The sequence below is a fragment of the Phasianus colchicus genome, chromosome 1 (assembly GCF_987193195.1).
Source record: "Phasianus colchicus chromosome 1, bPhaCol1.hap1.1, whole genome shotgun sequence".
NCBI lineage: Eukaryota > Metazoa > Chordata > Aves > Galliformes > Phasianidae > Phasianus > Phasianus colchicus.
Window position 1 is genome coordinate 194,721,242 of NC_143436.1, and position 20,643 is coordinate 194,741,884.

At 40.8% G+C, this 20,643-nt stretch overlaps 1 protein-coding gene across 1 annotated transcript in view; it reads right to left on the reverse strand.

Annotated features, from left to right (window-relative positions):
* Nucleotides 1–10,252: 10,252 nt before the first annotated feature.
* ACER3 (alkaline ceramidase 3) overlaps nucleotides 10,253–20,643 on the reverse strand; it is a 52,005-nt gene continuing 41,614 nt past the window's right edge. The window contains exons 8-11 of the mRNA XM_031601086.2: nucleotides 18,094–18,195; nucleotides 14,596–14,700; nucleotides 12,301–12,346; nucleotides 10,253–12,084 (exon numbers count right to left, since the gene is read on the reverse strand). Of these exons, the coding sequence (XP_031456946.1) occupies nucleotides 12,031–12,084; nucleotides 12,301–12,346; nucleotides 14,596–14,700; nucleotides 18,094–18,195 (307 nt within the window). The 3' untranslated portion in view covers nucleotides 10,253–12,030. The remainder of the gene's footprint in view (nucleotides 12,085–12,300; nucleotides 12,347–14,595; nucleotides 14,701–18,093; nucleotides 18,196–20,643) is intronic.

Genomic DNA, 20,643 nt, shown 5'->3' on the forward strand with positions numbered 1-20,643 from the left:
ACTTTTTCTAAGAGATCTTTGACACAGCAGTTTCTTAAGCTGCCTGTTTGGGAAATGGGCTCAACCAACATTTTAAGAGCTTTAACCAGCACCTCCCCTATGAGGAGAGGCTGAAGGAGCTGGGCTTGTTCAGCCTGGAGAAAAGATGGCTGCGGGGTGACCTCATTGCAGCCTTTCAGTACCTAAAGGGAGCCTATAAACAGGAGGGGAATCAGCTCTTTGAAAGGGTAGATAACTGCAGGACGAGGGGAAACGGTTTGAAGTTGAGGGAGGGGAGATTTAGGTTGGATGTCAGGGGGAAGTTCTTTACAGAGAGAGTGGTGAGGTGCTGGAACAGCTGCCCAGAGAGGCTGTGGATGCCCCGTCCCTGGAGGTGTTCAAGGCCAGATTGGATGGGGCCCTGGGCAGCCTGGGCTAGCATTAGGTGGGAAGGTTGGTGGCCCTGCATATGGTAGGGGGGTTGGAGATTCATAATCCTTGAGGTCCCTTCCAACCCTGGCCATTCTGTGATTCTGTGATTTTATCACACATCACATACTGGGAAAAGTAGCAATTAGCCAATTAGGCTGCAGGTTCCCACCTGTGTCATAAAATCATAGATCCGTTTGAGTTGAAAGGGATCCTTAAAGGCCATCTGGTCCAACTACCCTGCAATGAACAGAGACACCCACAGCTCCATCAGGTGCTCAGAGCCCATCCAGCCTGACCCTGGGTGTCTGCAGGGATGGGGCACCACCACCTCTCTGGGCAACCCGTGCCAGTGCCTCACTACTCTTAATGTAAAGAACTTTTTCTTTATATGTGGCCTTCAGCAAACCTCTCTGTATTAGCTATAATTTCAAAAAACCTTCACATTTTCCCAGCTCTTCAGATAGCTTTCCCACCTCCTCTTCACAACTTGACTGCATTAGCCAAGTAAATGAATAATGATGTGGCTTTTGAGCAGTCTGTGGTGCTGCTAGGAAGCTGTTGCCTCATTAAGTCTGTGCCACTTTCTCTCACACAGGGATGCACATCTTGGCTGCTGGGCAGTGTACAGGAGGTGAGAATTTGGGTCTTTTTTGGGTTTCAGGCTCTTTAAAGGAGACAACATTGCTCATTCTGCAGTCAGAGCAATGGGAGGGAAGTGGAAACCTTCTGATCCTACAAAAAAACACAGCTGTGAACTGGGATTTTTAGGCAAAAAGATACCACCTGCTCCCAGATAACACTTCATGTTTGCAGTGTGGAAGGAAGAGCACTCGCTCCAACTCTCCCCCAACTCTGCAACCCTACAGGCTCATGCTGCAATTAAGCCTGATCTCATTAATGAAGCGCCGCCAGACCTGGCTAGGATTTGGAGAGGAGATGCAGGGAGAAGACAGGTGCTGCAAGAAGTGGCAGGGCTGATTCACAGCTTGGCTCTCTTCCTCTGAATCAGCATGAAAAGAATTAATATCTCAGGCTGGCAGCAGGGACAGCAGCCAGTGAGCTAATTATACGGTCCTCCTGTAATCCGTGTTCCTCCTCATTTTTTAATAACTCAAGTGATCTCATTGATTTGCCAGTTGAGAAGGAAGGGCTGTATTAATTAGCCAACTAGTGCATTGTGCAAAGCATTAGGTAAGGGAAAGCGAAGACAAAGCGATCAGCTTTGCTGTAAAATCTCAGGAAAAAGGAAAAAAAAAAAAAAAAGGAAAAATAATAGAGACAAAACAGACCCAGCAGAGCTCATATAGCACAGAAATGACGGTGTTCAGTTCTGGGCACCTCGATACAAAAAGACATTGAAGTGATGGCCTCAAGCTGCGCCATGGGAGGTTCAGGTTGGGTATTAGGAAACATTTCTTCTCAGAAATAGTGTCAATGCAGTGATACAGCTGCACAGGGAGGTGGTAGAGTCCGCATCCCTGGAGGTGTTCAACAACCATGGAGAGGTGGCACTGGGGGACATGGTCACTGTGGGATGGGTTGGGGTTGGACTTTGGGATCTTAGAGGTCTTTTCCAACCACAATGATACTCTGAAAACCCAATTGCTATGTATGAGGCTGGGAAATCATTCTACCCAAGGGTGTAAATTCATCCCCAAAGTATAATCCATCCCAAATCATCCTGATTGCTGCCTTGTGGCGTTTTATTAGACCTAATGCTGTACACAATCAGTGAAATGCCTTTCCCTCCCCTCACTGTCTGTCTTTGCCAGAAAGAGGGCATGGATGCCAAAAAGAGAGAAAGGAAAAAGGGTTTTGGAAGTGAGGAGGTTCTGTTTCAACTCTAAAGACAGGAGGGAAGAAATCTAGTCCAGTGATGGTGATACTTCAGGAAATAAATAATAGAAAGTCTCTCTTAGTGCTCAGCTTCTTACAGAGAGAAAAAGAATTCATGGAGCTCGTTTTTGCCTGATGCAATTGTGCTAATACACAGGAGGTGGCAGCATCCCTCTGAAATACAGCTAAAGGCTCTGATCACTTGGTGGCAAACAGAGCCCAGCTTTTATCTGGAGGGTGAGAATTAACTCAGTTGTGGTGAAACAGCCCAATCAGGGATGCAGAGCATCAGCCCTCCCTCCAGACACCCAAAATGAAGAGATGCTGCTTTGGCTGTTCTAAAGGATCAATGTCCATACAAATACACATTCCTACAGATGTTCATCCATACCCTCATATAGATATATCATCTTTTCTGAGAGCAAACATAAGACTCTGAACCACTGTCACACCTCTGATGAATAACACTGGAAACTCCTCCTGCTCTCCCTAATTTGCTGACTCCTAACTTCACGCTAATTGCAACTGAAGCAACCCCTGACCATATCAGATATGATATCAGAAATTGCAACATAATAAAACCAGTTGTATCATAGATTTTTTTTTTTTTTAAGACAAACTTACAACACAACAATAGGTTAAATAAATAAAAAACATCAGTTAAAAACACGCTAAACTTCTTCTGTGCAATTGTGTACCAATATGAAAAATATTACTTCAATCTCTGCACATTTCATGGTTCAGTCTCCTGGAATTCTCTAAAAATAATACTGGTAACAAAAATAAAGGAAAACGTGATCTGCTGACAAGTCAGTGCTTTAGAGCTATTAAAAAGCACACATGAGAATTTGTAGTTCCCTTGCAGCAGAACAGTGACCCAACACGTTAAAAATCAAACAGTGGTAATAATGTTAATATATAAAATATTAGTTTAAAAACTATAGAATGACCTTCTCAGCAGAAATGGAGTGTATACATTGGGCTCTATGACATACAGCATATCTGAAGGCAAGTTCACAGAATGCTGAAAGGCTCACTGCACCTTTTCCATGGCAAGGAAATACTGCAGCTTTAAAATAAGCTGCACAATACTCATCTCTATCTCTTTCACATGAAAGTGTGTAAAAAGCAAATCATATCTGATATGTGTTGTATATAAACACATATGTAAAATACAGCTTGGCTGTCAGTGAGTGTTTTCCCACTTCTACTCCATCCTGAACATGAACACCACCATACCATGGTCTACTAAAGGAACTTCTACCCCATCCTGAACTTGAACACTATGGTACCATGGTCCCCGATCCACAAAAATAGGTTTCTACTCCATCCTGAACACAAACACTGCAGTACTATGGTTCATGGTCCACAAAAAGGGACATTTACTCCATTCTGAACTTCAGCACTACCGTACCATTGTCTGTAATTCATGCAAAGGGGCTTCTACTCCATCCTGAACATGAACACTGCAGTACCATAGTTCACCATCCCCAAAAAGGGGTTGTTTTGTTTTTTTTTCCTCCATCCTGAGCATGAACATCACAGTACCGTGGTCCATGGTCCATGCAGAGGGGCTTCTATCCTATCTCGAACACAAACACCAAATGATGTCAGCTTATGGACAAACCCACTGAAGAGCCACAACTGCATGGGAGGTGTGGATGTGAGCACATCAGCTGCAAAGCAAATTGATAACAGACTGTCAAATTCTGGAGAATGTAGCAGAGAGAGAGATCTTCAGCAGCAACACGTTAATCAGCCCTCCCACTTCAATTAATGCCAGCAGCAAGAAAACCCAGCTGGAGTTTGTTTGCTTTTCAAATAAGCAGCATAAAAATATCCCTTCTGTACCACTGAGGCTTTGACATCGTGGCTTACAGGTTCATTTTAATCTCCTAACAAGCACTCAGTCTTGTTTTCATTCCAGCCAAAGGGAGATATTAAAAACAAGATTAAAGATTTGAACTAATCAGAAAAAAAAAAAAAAAAAAGTAGAAAATAAAAAGAAATACTACAAATAAAAATCCCTTGGAACGCTCCAAGTGAACAAAATTCTGCTAAGCATTCATGAGTGCCTGGACAGATTTGCCCCACTGCAGCATGGATTTGGTTGTCCTGTTCATTGCTTCTTGCTGCTTAGAAGAAGTTGGACTTGTCCCCAGGCTTACACGGTGCTGAAGTGTTTTAACAAATTCACTCTGTTCTGCTGCTTGGTGGTGAGTCAACACACCAGCTATGAGGAAAAAGCACTGCTCAGGTGAAGCATCCCCATAAATCACTGCAGCTCTGATGCTCAGCCAGCCTATAAATACCGATGTTTGGACATCAGTTTACATCAGCAGAACAACTCAATTAATTCAGTTTGTGGGTTTCTCAAGCTGTTCTTTGTTAGTGTTCACTATGTGATCTCTGAGGTGAGAAAGCACGGAGTCGGAGCCCTTGATGGCTCAAGTGCTGCTGGGTGCTGTGCTGCAGTTGTTCGGTCCCCAGGAGCTACACCTCAGTGCCACTAATTACTACTAACTTCATTAAATCAGTATGTGCTAATTATATTGTCAGCCTCTGAGTGAAGCAAGTTAATTGGATTGGATGTTTCAGTGGTGACTTGGACTGCAGTGGCATCCTGGCTTGTATCTTCTCCCAGGTAACAAGCGATGAGATGTAATGGTTTTAAGTTGTGCCAGGGGACGTTCAGGTTGGATATTAGGAAACGTTTCTTCTTGGAAACAGTGGTAACACTTTGGCACAGGCTGCCCAGAGAGGTGGTGGAATCACCTTCACTGGAGGTGCTTCAGAACCATGGAGGTGTGGCACTGAGGGACACGGTCAGTGGGCATGGTGGGATGGGTTGGGCTTGGGCTTGGTGATCTTAAGAGGTCTTTTCCAACCATTATAAGCCTATGATTCCTGGGCAGCTAGAACTGAATCCAGACACTGACAGACTTGTCCTTTTCCTGCCTATGTTGATCCCCTCTTCCATGATAGCGGAGTTGTCTTTCTGTCCTGTCCTTGTGAGGACCGTTTGAGGAGACCTGCAAGACCCTCATCTGGCTTTCAACCTGCCACTTCAGGCAGCCTACGTTAGTTCTAGCCTAGCTACTGGAGAATGGGCTTTTTGAGGAGGCAGAGCTGGTGCAGATGGCTCTGAAGAAGGCCTCCAAAGACACGCAGCTTTCCTGGATAGCGCCTACATCACCGTTCTCAAGACTTATTTTCCATGAGTTTGGGGTCTGCAGGTATGGTCTTCCTGGGCAAGAGCCAATCCAAGACCACTTGGGCTTCTCAAGGTACATTCACAACCAAAAGGAGTCTCATGCTGACCCATGGAGGAGATGAGTCTTAGCAACATGCTTGTGTCCTTTCCCAGCACTGGGACTGATGCTGATGGAGCAAAACTACAGAGAACTGAGAACGCTCTTTTCTTAGCAGGTCCCACACTGTAGCATGCAACCATGCAGCTAATTATCCTCTTGCACTGAAAAAATCAGGAGGGTAAGGTTGAAACACACAGCCATCTGGGTACCAAGCAGCAGCAAGATGAACCGACCAACCCAGTGCAATACAAAAGCCAAGAAACACCTGGGGAAAGGGATACTTAAAACAAAGTTCTTTAATAATTTGAACTATAAAGACACAAATTAGTGCCTGACCACAACATGAATAACAAACAAAATACATTAAATATCTCAAAGCTATGGTGCTCGCAAAACAAGATAGGCTGATACACAGAAGCCTAATGTTAGTTACCAGCAGGTCTGGTACAAAGAATCAGTTCAGTATTATCAAAATTGTCAAGAAACACTGCTCAAAGCAGCTGTTTTACAAGTCAACTACCATTCTTCCGTCACAGTGTATTAATATATCTGCAACAAAATGCTGAATTTCAGAAAAAAAAAAACCAAAATATTACATTAGAACCAATAGTGTCAATGTTAAAAAGTTTGGTCACGTAACACGTGGTGTTTTTCACGCCCGGTACAGGTGGACAGATGTTATTTGCTAAGACAGTAAACAAGGCATCATCAGTGCATTCAGCTCAGTTTTATAATCAACATCACATAGACAATGTCAGTTTGGGAGATTAACAGAAAAATCCATCCCTGTTCTGTCTAAGGAGTAACCACTGTTGGTGCTGCTTGAAGCTCTCTTCCAAAATCCAGTGTGTTCTTCTGCAGTGACTGACCAAGGCCTTAATTTTGAAAACATTTTGGTATATGGGTTGCTACGGGCATGTGGGAAAACCCATCTTTATTCAATACTGGCATTTGAGAAACAGGTGTATGTTGTTCTATGGAAAGAAAAGTGAATCTGAGATTGTTCTTACAGCTATTCCTGTGTTCTGGTGATGAAGGACCAAAAAAAAAACAAAAAAAAAAAAAACAAAAAAAGCCAAAAAAACCCCACCAAAAATAAATAAATGAACAAAATCAGGGAAGACCCTTTATTTTTGCATTTGTAAAATCTCAGTAGTCCGCCCTCAGCATCAGGCAGATGCGTATACTCAACTCGTGTGAAACATTGTACAGGCACAGGTCTTGCATTATCTGGATTCTCATCTTGTTGAGACTGGATACCTTCAACAAGTACAAGTGGAGATCTTAAGTGAGAGATTCAGGCAACAATCCTGCCTCCAAAATCGTACATATCAACAGATCCAGGAGCTTTAGAAACAAAATGGGACTCTGCATAAAGTGCTTGCTTGACTGCTGTGCCTTCTCACTGCCCATCACTGAACTACATATGCTACAATAAACAGCAGTTATGGGGCTAAATCCCTCATCCATCTTTACAAACGTGAGAGGATCCAACAGCATCAGGGATGTGGGGTAGCCAGGCACGTGTTTCAGCTGAGATACTGCATACTGGGTAACTGTATTTCTGCAGAACAGCCACGAGAAGTGCCCTGACTTACGTGTTAGAAGGATTTTTAACATAAATCAAAGCTCATTTCCACCTAACAAAGACCTTCTGTGGACCTCAGGGAAAAAGACAGCTTCAGCTCTCAGAAAAGATTTGCAACAGGTCAGGCACTTGGCTGCAGTAGGCAGTTGTGGGTGAGACATGGGAAAGACCAACCTCCAAACAATCTTAACAGCTGTACAGTAAATTCTCTGTAGTTTTGTCATGGACTCTCAAGAAAAGCTGGCAGAAGATGTTCCAGATATGTGAAAAGCATTTTCACTTGTGTATGAAACAATCCATGTCACCTTCCATCCTCAGAGAGCAACAGCTGGATAGTTCATAATAAACCAAATGCAACATGTTGTTTACATCACCTCTATGGCAGAGCCAGCACGAAAAGTTAAATGTATAAACATCAAAAGCCTCGAGCTTGCTATACAAAGATCTAAAGAAGGTGGTTGATGTAATTCTGTGGGATTCTGTGCTTAATCTTTCGTTATTCTCTTTCCATGTCAAATTTCTTAATCTCCTTCTGCCTTTTGCTTCTCATGGGTAATAAAGACTCCATTGTTTATCTCTTTTCATAATAAAGTCTCACAGTCAATCAGTAGTTTGCATTTAAAGCCTCTCACTGCCTACTTATAAAGCGCAGATGGGGAGATCATGTTTCTGTAAAGCAAAGCAACTGTTTTACCTAATAATGTCCATCACAACCATGGGGGCACACGGCCCATCAAATTGAATGCATTCTTGGATCTTCAGGTCTACTGAAGAAAACAGCAGTGCTGGTTTGTTACAGTTCCTCTTCCACCACCAAACATTACAGTGATTTAATTCACCACCTGCTATCAAATGCCAAAAAAATAAATATCCACAGGGAGAAACAGGTTTCAAAAGTGGTATTAATGAAATTCTTGAATGCAAAAACAATGTGGTGGCGACTCTGAGAAACACTTGGAGGATTTTATGTTCTTATGAGTTTCAGGTGTATGAGTTAGCAGAAAAATTCATTCAGCTGCTAGAAATCAAGTGCTGGAAGCAAATGTACTCAGCCAAAAGAATTAACTGCACTTCAAATCATACAGTTCCCTTCAGGCAAACAAGGCAGGGCCAAGGATGAACACGGTGGCAATATTAGATTAGAAGAGAATTAAAACTAATTACAGGACAATATTTCCTACCACATCTCTCCCATGGTCACATCAAATTAATTGTATGCCGTATCTTAACATTAAATGTATCACTTAATACATTGCCAAAAAAAGGTTTCACTTCACCTCTGTTAAAGTTCTCCTACTCACATCTCTATCTAAATCAAACTCCTGTGTTCCGAGGATCGGCAGACTGAGCACTACCAGAAAGTCTGACAGACATCAAGCAAATGTGGATGTTTATGTAGAGTGAACAGTCAGCCACAGACACATATGATGCCACTGCAAACCTTGGGGGCTGCAGACTGCTCTGACACCTGCATTTTCAGGCAGACATAATTAAGGGCACAGGTATTGTGTAATAAACAGAGGTAGATCGGCAAGTGATAGACTGCAAATTCCAATCTTGACTCTGGGGTAGTCTTCTAAACACTTGCTGGTAGCACATCTTCCTTGTGTTGAAAGGAAAACCATTAGAATGAGGTCTGGAGATGACTAATACTGCGAGTCAGCTTCAAACACTGCCTTCAAAACACAGACAAGATCCCTCTCGATGGCGCGTTTCTGTTTATCATGCCTCATCTTCAGTCAGCAATGTAAGTCTTAAGGATCCAGAAAATCTTGATTCCTGGCGTGGTATGGTGTTGTTCTGTACTGAGAGAGTCATTTTGACATTTTTCTACTACTTTCCAAGGAGAAATTCTTCATCTCACAGTCTGCATAACTACTCGCTGCTGATCTGTACCAAGCTGATGGGCTCAAGGTGACAGATTTCCTGATTCTTCATAGATGTTAAAGAATAAAATGGTTCTTCATTATGTTTATGCCTGTCTAACACACACTGTAGGATTCATATTAAAGGACACCTGCTATTTCTGTAATTCCCTTCGAAGTAGCTGCTGTCTGAATCCTACTCGAAAAGCAAGGTGGGTCATCTTTGATCCTGCAAGTTGTACTGCAACAAAAGTTTGGGATATGCTGCTCTAGGGACTGCAGAAAAATTAGCACATCAGACAAGCAATACAAATAGAAATCAGTTTTAACAGACATCTACCAAATTACAGGAGTAAAGATGTCTTTCCAGGCACTAGAAAACATTAGAATTTTAGCAATAAAGTTAAGACTGGCTTCCCATTTTCATTATCACTTACAGGATCAGTAAGGCAGTCAACCAAAGCACCCATAATGTTAGATTACTTATGCTTAGAATATATATATATACACATAAATTACATTCATCAGGGTCTAGCACAACCTGAAAGGTCACCAGGAGGGTGGCTCATGTTTATTTGGAATGAAGGAAGAACACAATCTGCCTAAGTTTTTAAGATAAAAAACACTGCTGATAAATGATATGAATAAAAAAAGATAACAGCAGCTTAAAATTAATATAAGAGCTAATATCTTTTAATCTTGACAAATTAATTCAACAGGGTCTGAATGGAAGCATATCTTTGCTGCAAGCGTGTGGGAGAACGTACAAATTCCTTTAAAATACACCATTCTGGAGATGCTTTATCAGGATGAAAGTGGCTTTTTAGTATACCGTGGTTTCTGTAATTATAGGCAAGTAAAGCAGAGCCCCTACATCCTCCAAAAACAAAAGTAAGACCACTAAAATAAAGGTTCTGTTCTTTTTCTTAAAAATAATATCCTACCTAGCAAACATCACTATGGACTGTTGATATGTATAGTCCCTGCACTGTTCACGTTACAGGACTTTTTTCCCAAACTGATGGAAGTGTGCAGATGCATTCAATAAGAAAATAAGATACAGTGTGCAGAAGCATGCTTGAGAGAGCCAGTAGGGGAAGAGGCAGGCACTTATGTTCAAGCTACACTTTTCAAACGATTCTCAAATCTCGCTACAAGAAAATATGACTTCTGGGTAATCACAGACATCTGGTCCAAACCAGCACTTTCCTCCCTCTGTGCTAGCAGTTCCAATCTCAGTTTCAGGACCCCTCCTTTCCCAGCACAGATGTCAACCTCATCTATATAGAACTACAGACTACTGACAACAGATCAGTTTAAAAAATGTTGTTCAGAAATCTTGTTAATTGGTTACAGGCCAAAATGCACTGCTCTTAGCACATGCATAAACCTTGCTGGAGTCATTAAAGGTAAAGCATTGTTTTCTAGTCCTGAGTTTTCTAGTCCAAGAGTCCAGGGTTAGTCACCATAACCAAAAGCTGTGATTTTGTTTAGAGCTTTGCATCAGTAGGGGTGCCACAAATGGACACAGAAGATAAACATAAGTCTGATTTTTCCAACCAGGGAGACAGCTTTATAGTTACATTACCGTGCCTCACTGCTGCGGGCATGTTTTAAATCAATACAGAGCAGGACTTGCAATCAATCTGAGCACTTCCCTTTTCCCTTTGTGGCAAGAAGGATAAATTCCTCAAAGCATCAACAATTGCATAGCATGGCAGCTTGACGGCCCAGAGACAAACTACATTAGCCACCCCAAGCTCTGGACAGACAAAATAAGAGCCTCCAATATGAGGTATATTTTGAAAAACTGTGTTAGTTCAATTTTATTTTTTTTTAATGCTTACTTACTAACTTTGATCATCTGGGTAGAAAAAAAACCACAGACTGTTTGTCCCCAGTTAAGAGCCAAGGGTTGGTGTTAAAAAGGTATTCAACTTTCCTCAGAGAAACCACATGATGGAAGCATTAAGAACAAGCAATCAAAATGCTGCATGTTTTGGGGAGTATCCTCAACATAAATCTTGTTCTTTACTCTTCTGTCAATATATCTGAAACAGAAGATGCTTCTGAAAGTCACAGCAGTATTTAAGATTCTTAAAATAATAGAAAGGCATGAATTCAAAGCTGAAGAAGCACACAAATACACAGTGTTTGTCAATCTGTGCTAAGACTGGCATAATGGGATTAGGAAAGTATGAGGAGAAAAAGAAGACATGTAAATAATAAAAGATTTAAAAAATGTTTCTCGTGGTTATACAACCACCTAATGGATCACTAGTCAAACAAATTAGGAATTTCGTTTCCACACACAAACAACTCCTATATATCACAAATGTCTTCTCTCTGTCACACCCTGGAACATCTTCTACGATGTACCTCAGCTGGGCTAAAACAAAAGTGAAAACCTGGTACAAAATTAACCAAATGGCACACATATCCCAACCTTTTTGCTCAAAATATCAGTTGCAAAGGAGGCTGTGGAGAAGCAAGGATAGAATAAAGCCCTAAATCAATCATATATTCTTCATTAAGTGTATGAAAGTGCAAAATTAAAGTAGTTCAGGTTAAGCATTCAGTCCACTATAGTCCACACAGATGCTTAGCTCGGCCATCAGTGACCTGTTTCTATCATTCAGTTACTAATGTTAGTTTACACCACAGAAAGAACAACAACTGAATGAAAAACTTAAGCAACCCACTTCAAAAAAATGGTTAGTTTTCTGTGACCAGCACGAAATATTAGCTCAGTATTATCAGCTATACAACATATACATAAAAATATTGTGTCTTAATCTTTGTTTTAACAACTTAGAATAAAGCTGTACTAAGCATTATTCTCCTAGTGTGCCAACTCTTCGCTCTGTTCTGGCGGGCAGGCCTAGTAACACAGAGAAGTCCTTTTGTAGCAATGGGACTTGAATTGATCCACGGTTTTGACAATCCAGCCATAGTAAGTGTTGAATCACTTTATTCAGCCAGGCTAAGTGGATGCACGTGACGGCCCAGGTCTCAGTCAAAGCTTCCTGGGTGGCTCCACAAGAAGAACAGGCCATATTCCAAGAAGAAACTGTTAAAAGAAAAATATGAAGAGGAGAAAGATTTCTTAGAATATCACTTGGAACAGAAAGCAAGCACTGTTGACAACATCTCAATTGCACTTACTGGAATGCAAGTAGAAAGCAAAGGCAATACCATAACAACAGACACAACAAGCAAGCCCCAGTGCACATTCAGGCCCAAGACATACGAATGCTCCAGTGGACAAAAAACATTGGTTGCTTACCTTCACCTTTGGCCTGTGTTTCAGGAAAAGTGTCCTTGTGTATAAACTGAGAAGGGGAAGGAAAGCACACTTGAAATTTAATATGTAAGACAGTACACAAAATAATAATCAAATACTAATGCTTGTTTTGTTTTCCAACTGGAAAATAATTGATACTGTGATTGTAGAACTAAACATTATGACTACATTTACACAAAATAGGAAACAGCCCACATAGTAAATCCCACTGCAATTAGCAAACAGACCTACACAATCAACTACGTGAACAGGAAGAGAGAAGTTCTCTCTGCTCAGGAAAAGATCTCAGGAAACACGCGAGGAGAAGGGTTTGGGGGTGTTGGTTGATGAAAGACTCAACACGAGCCAGCAACGTGCACTTGCAGCCCAGAAGGCCAAACATATCCCAGGTTGTATCAGGAGAAGTGTGACCAGCAGGTTGAGGGAGGTGATTCTGCCCCTCTGCTCTGCTCTCGTGAGACCCCACCTGGAGTACTGTGTCCACTTCTGGAGCCTCCAACACAAGCTGGACACATGGAGCTGCTGGGCCGCGTCCAGAGAAGGGCAATGAAGATAATTAGAAAGCTGGAGAAGCTCCCCTGTGGGGACAGACTGAGAGAGCTGGGGCTCTTCAGCCTGGTGAAGAGAAGGCTCTGAGGAGATCTTATAGCAGCTTTCCAGAAACTGAAGGGGGCCAACAGGAAAGCTGGGAAGGTTTTTAAAAGGGCAGGTCATGATGGGGCAAGGCAAAATGGCTTTAAACTGGAAGAGGGTAGATTTAGACCAGATATCAGGATGAAATCCTTTACTGTGAGGGTGGTGGGACACTGGAACAGGTTGTTCAGAAAGGTGGACGCTCCCACACTGGAGGCGTCCCTGCCTATAGATGGGGGGGATTTTAAGGGTCCCTTCCAAACCAAACCATTCTATGACTCCATGAATAGGAACTAGATAGAGTCTGTTATTTTGGAAGGGTGAAATTACTTCACCGTACCACAGAATGTAGCAGATATCAACAAAAATAATAGTAAAAAAGCATAGCTTGATTCCTCACTTTTGTTCTGACCCATTCTTTCCCCTTAGCAAATCTTTTCCTGTCTATGACCTCACACCTTATGCAGCCATCAGCTCAGGTAGTATAGGTGGTGCCTTAGAGAAAACCCTAAGGAAACTTCTGCAGGGAAAGCATATAGTTCATTGGATTAGGGTACATTCCTCAATGGCCGGAGAATGCAGAAACAAATTGTTTTTTCTGCACAGCATATTGGAAAAACCTTGCCTATAGTATTCAAAGCGTCTCCATCAACTTGCTTTCCATAAGGAATTTTCTTCAAAAGATCATCTCAAGCTCTTCAGGACAGCAGACAACTCGTCAGCCAAAATGGAGCAACTGTTTTCCACATACTATGCTGTATCTTATATATACATACACATATATATGCACACATACATATATATATATATATATAAATCTATATTTACACATTACAGGTATATACAAAAGAAACCCAACACAACTATCAGATCAGCTACTGGAATTGTACTTATTTTCCTTGAATTTTCTTTTTTCTGGCTATTTTAGCATCTGACAAAAAATGGAGAACTACGTCAGGCATAGAAAACATGATCACATATCAGTTTTGCTCACCTATACAGGATGTACCTGTCAAGTATCGAACAAACTACATGAAATCTGCACTCTGTCGACTTTCATCCCTGCTTCCAGTAGATGGCGGTATAGAGCAACAACACAGCCAAAATCTGCTGGCTGCAGACCTGCTAATTAAGGCGCTTACACATTTAAGTCTCCTTCTAAAACTAACATTCCACAGTTCTGCTCCAACCACATCAGCAGTCACCCTTCTGCTCTGCAGCATAATGCCTGATAGTCCTCAGGAGTGACAACACCTATCAAACAATTAGTTACACTTGTAAAATTAAACACTTTTAAGCACTTGAGAATTCTTGCACAAGAGCAGAAAGATATTAATGGCTTATATTTGGAAATTAATTAAAACTTCAAAAGCATTCAACAGTAAACTGCTATAGAGTTCTCACTTCTAAAATGCATTTTCTTGTAGAATCATGACTATCTAAAAGACTGATGATTATTTTGGAGAACATACACTACTAGAGTTTACAGACAAGTCACTCAGAGGAAAGGACTTCCACTCCCTCCAGTTCATTAAGAGGTCATTTTCCTGCTCTTCTGCTGACACAGCATGTTGAAGTAAATCTGAACCTGGGAAAACTCCCAAGGCTGCTTTCCGATCATCCAGTTTAGAAAACATTTCCTACCTGAGCAAGATATGAAGATAAGAGCCCAGGCCTGTGAGAATGTGCCACCACGCATGAAACTGTGTCACAGCTCCCAAAACAGGAGGCATCTTCTCTCGTAGTGCTCTGTAAGAAAGAAAACACTGTGCAATTGTTTTTTGTTGGGTTCCCTCCTCCCCCCAAACAGAACAATCTCAGATTTGAGTGATCTGTTACCTCTGGACTTAAATTTCAGAGAGTGTATTTATGGCATTCCACTGTCTCAAATGAGTTCTATCATTCTCCAGTCCCAAACCTTGCAAACTACTGCCAGGGATTAGGTCTGAGAGAAGAGGGATCCATCTAACCTCACTCTTCATTCCAGCTCTGTGGAAGCTTAGCTTACCTTTCTCTGTTTTATACTTAGAACAAGGAGAAACATAGCATTTAGTGAGGAAGCAATGAAACAGATTCTGAAATGCTCTGCCAACACATTTTATATTTTCAACAGTTACGAGGTGTGAGCTACTTGGGAAGAGTCTCAATGATATTGAGACAGAGGAAGAAAAAAGGGAAGGAATTAAGTCACTGTGGTTTCTCCTGCTTGCCAGATTTCTGCAGTTAACTCCTGTTTTGGTTGCTGGTGGAGCAAATGTGAACATCTGCTTGCTTTCTTTGCTGACTTGTACTTCATGCTCAGTCAAAACAAAAAGGGAAAATAGCAAAGACTGCAGGAGTAAGGGAGAAAAGTCCACAGCTTCTGTTACACTTATTTACTGCACTATGTTACAGTGTTCAGGCTTCTCCACTAAATGCTAGTCCCTGAGCTACCGATTAGGTTTCCAACTCAATCACAAAGGTAAGCAAAGCTTTGATTCAGTCAGACCATTAATGACTACTGGAATATGAAAACAGTCACCCCAGCCTTTCAGAATCACAGAATATCCTGAGTTGGAAGGGACCCATAAGGACCACAGAGTCCAACTTGTGCCTCCATGCAGCATCACTCAAAAATCTGACCATTTTGATAGCAGGAAAAGTCAAATCTCAAAAATCAGAATCTCATGTTTTGTTGTTGTTAGTTTTTTTTTTTTTTTTTTTTTTTTTTAATTAGCTCCAGACTAAATGACGTAAGGAGAAACAAAAACTGAATCAAAACAATTTTGAACATTAGAGCCCAAGAGAGCAGGTGGGTGGATGATTCACAAATCAGATCTTTTAGAGAACAAAAAAAAAATTACAGGGAACAAGAATTTGAGCATATTTTTTCACACAATATGCTGAATTGGAAGGTACCCACAAGGATCACTAAATCCAACCCATGGCCCCACAAAGGACCACCCCAAACCCAAAGTCTGACAGCAGTGTCCAAACATTCCCTGAGCTCTGGCAGCTTGAAGCTGTGCCCATTGCCTTGGGAACCTGATGACTGCCTTGCCCTGTCCTCCAATTTGTTGAGATCTCTTTGCAAAAGCTCTCAGCCCTCAAGGGAATCAACAGACCCTTCCAGTTTAGTGTCAACTGCTGACTTACCTAGTATACTTCCAAGTCCTGAATTCAGGTCATTGATGAAATTGTTAAAGAGAACTGGTCCTAAAAATGGAGCCCCAAAGACCAGCTACCAGTCTGATGTAAACACAACCCGTTAAACCTGACCCATAAGCCAATTGTTCACACACCATGTGATGTTTTTGTCTTTTTGCATCCTGGACATTCTGTCCATAAGGATATTGTGAGAAACAGTATTAAAAGCTTTGCTAAAATCCAAGAAGATTAGATCAAGTGGCTTCCCTTGGTCAGCTAGGTGGATAGCCCTGTTATCAAAGGAGATTAGGTTCATTAAACAGGACTTTACTCTCATGAGCCCATGTTGGCTGAGACCAATGATTTCATTGCCTTACAGGTGTTTTTCAGTAATTCTCAAGATAACCTCTTCCATAACTTTACCAAGCACACAAATGAGGCTGACAGGCCTGTAAATGTAATAATCTTTCTTGACCTTCTTCACAACTGGGACCAGCCTTCTGCCCTGCCTGAATGACTTCAAGATGTTCAAATTATAATTGTACTTAGAGAAATTCAAAGGGTCTGAAGACATCTGATTATTAAAGCTAGTAAACAATTTTTCTTTCCAGCACCATAACCAAACAAGTATGACAGGAAATATGCTAACATTTTTTTCCCTTTACAAAATCAGGGTAGAAAAAAAGAGCTTCAGCAGCTAGTGGAATCATTGAATCTAAGAACAAGTTCCAAAGCCCCACAGACACCCAGGAACTCAGCAGGCTGAGTGAATTGGGTGCTACAATCTCACCAGCAATTTGATGCAGCTGCAAAAACCAACCTTGGATGCCAGCATGTGCAAAGTGACTGTATACCTACCCATTTGTGATGGCAAATAAGCTTTCTATTCTAGTTTACCAAGTATTTTTAGAGGGACTTTTTTTGCCTTTTTTTTTTTTTCCTCCCCAAGTTTAATGAAAATCCTGCTGGAGTTACATATCGATTGGCTCAAAATACTGCAAGACTTACAGAGCCAAAAGGGACAGATGGAAAATATAAGACTTCCTTGTAGCATGTTATGACCTGAGCCTCACAAAGCAATCTAATAGGATAATTCTGTACACCACAGACTCAAGTACATAACAGTGTATTTTATGTACACTGAGAGTCAGCCTCTGTGTGTTATGAACAGAGAGTCAAAATGGGATTTTCTTGTTGCTGGCATCAACCTGTCCGTTTCTTCCAGCTTGTGGTGGAACATAACCATCACAATGAAGTGAAAGACAAGTGCTGCTAGGAAGCTGTCCAGCTCCAAGGGATGACACACTCAGAAACCAATGTGTTGGTCTGGTGTTCCTTCATGCACATGTACAGTATCTGCCGTACAACAAGATGGTGGACTTCTACATGCTTTATGTGGTAGCCAGTTCTTTTTTACCCCATTTGGCAACAGACTAAGCAGAGATAAAGTCTTTCTGGCCTCTTTTACAGTGCTAAACTGTAAGACTTCAGGCTAATAATGACAGCTAGGCACAATGCAATGGCTCACGGAGTTACTGCTCTTTGAGACACTCAAATTGCTGCTATTTATTGGTGACAGATATATTGCAGCAGATACTTCTTTAACTTGCAGAACTGCTGTTTTTGATATCTTCCTAGGAAACTATAAGAGCAGAAACAAAAAAAAAAAGCAGGATAAAAATCTCATTCAGGTGAAATCAAGTATGATGAGCAGACTTTAGTAAGGCACAGATCCTCAAAATTACTTCAGTGACATTACTTTCCCTCAATTTAAATTGAAGTTAAAGAGAAATACCTATCATAAAAAAAAAAGGAATCTATTCATGAATAAGAAAAGCTTTAAAAGAACTGTTCAGTGCTGAATTTGGTCATAAGCAAACTGGATAAAAGCCTTGTGAATGCTTTGTAGGCAGCTTATCAAACCTACCATGAGACAGACTTGAATATACACAGCAAAGAAAACAATGCTTTATGCTAAAAGATTATGAGCTAGCGAGACAAAGTGAAAGTGCTCACCTCAATTTCTCACAAAAAATGTTGTCCACATTCCAGAGGAAAAATCCCATTAGAAATACAGTTAAAGATGTATAGCCTAGACCTCTAAGCCATGGGTATACCCTAAAGAGAGAAAAAGAAATAATAGAGCTTAGTTCAATATGCTTTAAAGGCAGCTTGTAGTATATACATAAATACTATAACATACATGTAAAGTGTTTTTTCATTTAAGAAGATACCAACTTCAAATTTCATCTATTTAAGTATTCACAGAATCACAAAAATATTTGAGTTGGAAGGGACATTTTTGAGCTTAAAGAACATCCACCTCCCAGCAATAAACAGGAACATCTACAGTTCCATCAGGTGCTCAGAGGTCTGTTCAGCCTGACATGGAGTGTCTCCTCCAAGGATGGGGCATCCACTGTAACCTGTGCCACTGCTTCACTACCCTTATCATAAAAAAAAAAAAAAAGAAAAGAATTTTCTTATACCCAATCTAAATCTCTCCTGTTTTAGTTTAAAACCATTTATCTTTGTTTGCCCTTGTTCTCAATCCCTTGGATCATTTTTGTGGCCTTCCTCTGGACATTCTCCAATAAGTCCATATGTTGCTCTGCTTCTGCTGAACCAGCATTCTATGGGATTGGTCTTCTAGAGATTTTGCTTCTTCACTATGAATTGTCCCCTAAATGTTTGTTGCATTATGAATGAGCAGTACGTGGGAAAACTGAAGTTATCCAAAATGTAAGAATTTGTCAGTCCCACTGACAAATCCCACGTAATCATTCAGTTGAAGATTAGCCATGTGACAATTTAGGACACTCCCAAAAGAATACTGTATGTTGTATTTCCATTACAGCATACATTGGGAATGGAAAAAATAAAATTCCCATTTGGGAAGAAAACATTTATTTAGGATATTAGAAACATACTGAAGAATCAGCTAGAAGAAAGTGAATCATCTGTAAGCTCACATCAGCACCTGCATTCAGCTTGGAATTGCCAGCTTACTGCATGGAAATTGGCAGCATTTGCTCCTTTCCCACTAGGAAGTCCAAAAGAAAGCCTAATTTCACCTCCAAGAGACTGCCATGAAATACTTTAAGTTATTTTTAAACTTTATGGATGTACAGTTTAGATTTTGGTTTAAAACGCATTCCTGAGTTGTTTTTTCCTCCACCCAGTTACATTTCACAGCTATGAGCAGTGGCAATAGAAATGTCCAAACAGACAGGTACAGTTTCTTCCATTCAGCAAACCAACTAGACACAAGTGGTACATGTTAACAGGTGTACTGCAAATATAAACTGGCAAAATTATTGTTTGTTTAATCTAATAAATGCATAGAGAATCTTGGTACACGGCAGAGATGACACTTTAATAATCCCGACTCAGTGCTCTAGAAATATGAGCAAGTCCAAGACATGAAAGAGCACTAAATGGTATATTCTAGACACTGGTAATTAGATAATTATGGCTGGAATTGTTCAGAGAATAACTAAGTGTTGTTTTGTGAAGGAGCGTGAGAGGCTGGCATCACTCATCAGCAGGGAACATGCTCTATGAACACAGGGCAACATTTGCCAAGTCGTAATTTTGGGAATGAAGCAGAACCAAGAACTGATGAAAATTTGGGGGAAATGGGCAGGAATGACAACAAATAGTGGGAATAGGAGGAGGCAGCAGCCTGAAAGGATTTATGTACTGCTTTTTAAGATCTGTACACTGAGCTCAGAGCAACTTCCAGCCCTGCACTAGGAAACATGAGTCATATGAAGTTACTACATATTAAAGAAATAAAATAGAAAAGCAGAAACAGCACTCAAAATATAAGTTAGAACAGGCTTGGACAACTGCTAGAATTACGAACAGAAAGACAGAAATGCAGTTTAGCAACGCAGAGAGGAAGTAAATCTGAAAGTACACTCAGGGCTGGCTTTTCACGAAGAGAAAGGGCACTGTAAGGACAGCAAAGCTTCTTTCCCTTTCTCAACTTCCTAGCCACAGTTTGCATTAACATAGCTGAAAAAGGAAGTCAGTCTTTGCAGTATTGGAATGAAGTGATCTCGTTAATTAAGAAAATACATTCCAAAACTTCTAAAACTGAAGGGAAAAAGTAGGTAGAACGTCAGAGATTAACTTTGCAGGTGGAGAACATTGGATAAAATCCTAGAAGGATGGTGGTATTATTGGTGGTGACATAATAGCAATATTTCAGAAATAATATGCATGCACAAGAGTGGAATTCGCAGAACTGGAAAGTCAGCAGACCCAATAGCCTATCTACACAGAGAGAGATTTAATCTAAATGAAGAGAGCTGTGCTGAATCCTTGTACAAGAACAAAATCAGATCGACTCGAACTTGATTCCCCTTGGATGTGAATAGAGGCAGTATCACTTAAATCTCTATACTATGATTAAAATTTCCATGTTCATGGGTTTGAAAAGTGTCTTTAAACTGTTGTTTCTATAACTGCAAGCAACATGCAATCCATCATAAGTGTTTTCTGCTTAACATTTATGCTTGGTTTGTGGAAATTTCTCGGGGGAAAGTCAAACCAAATTAA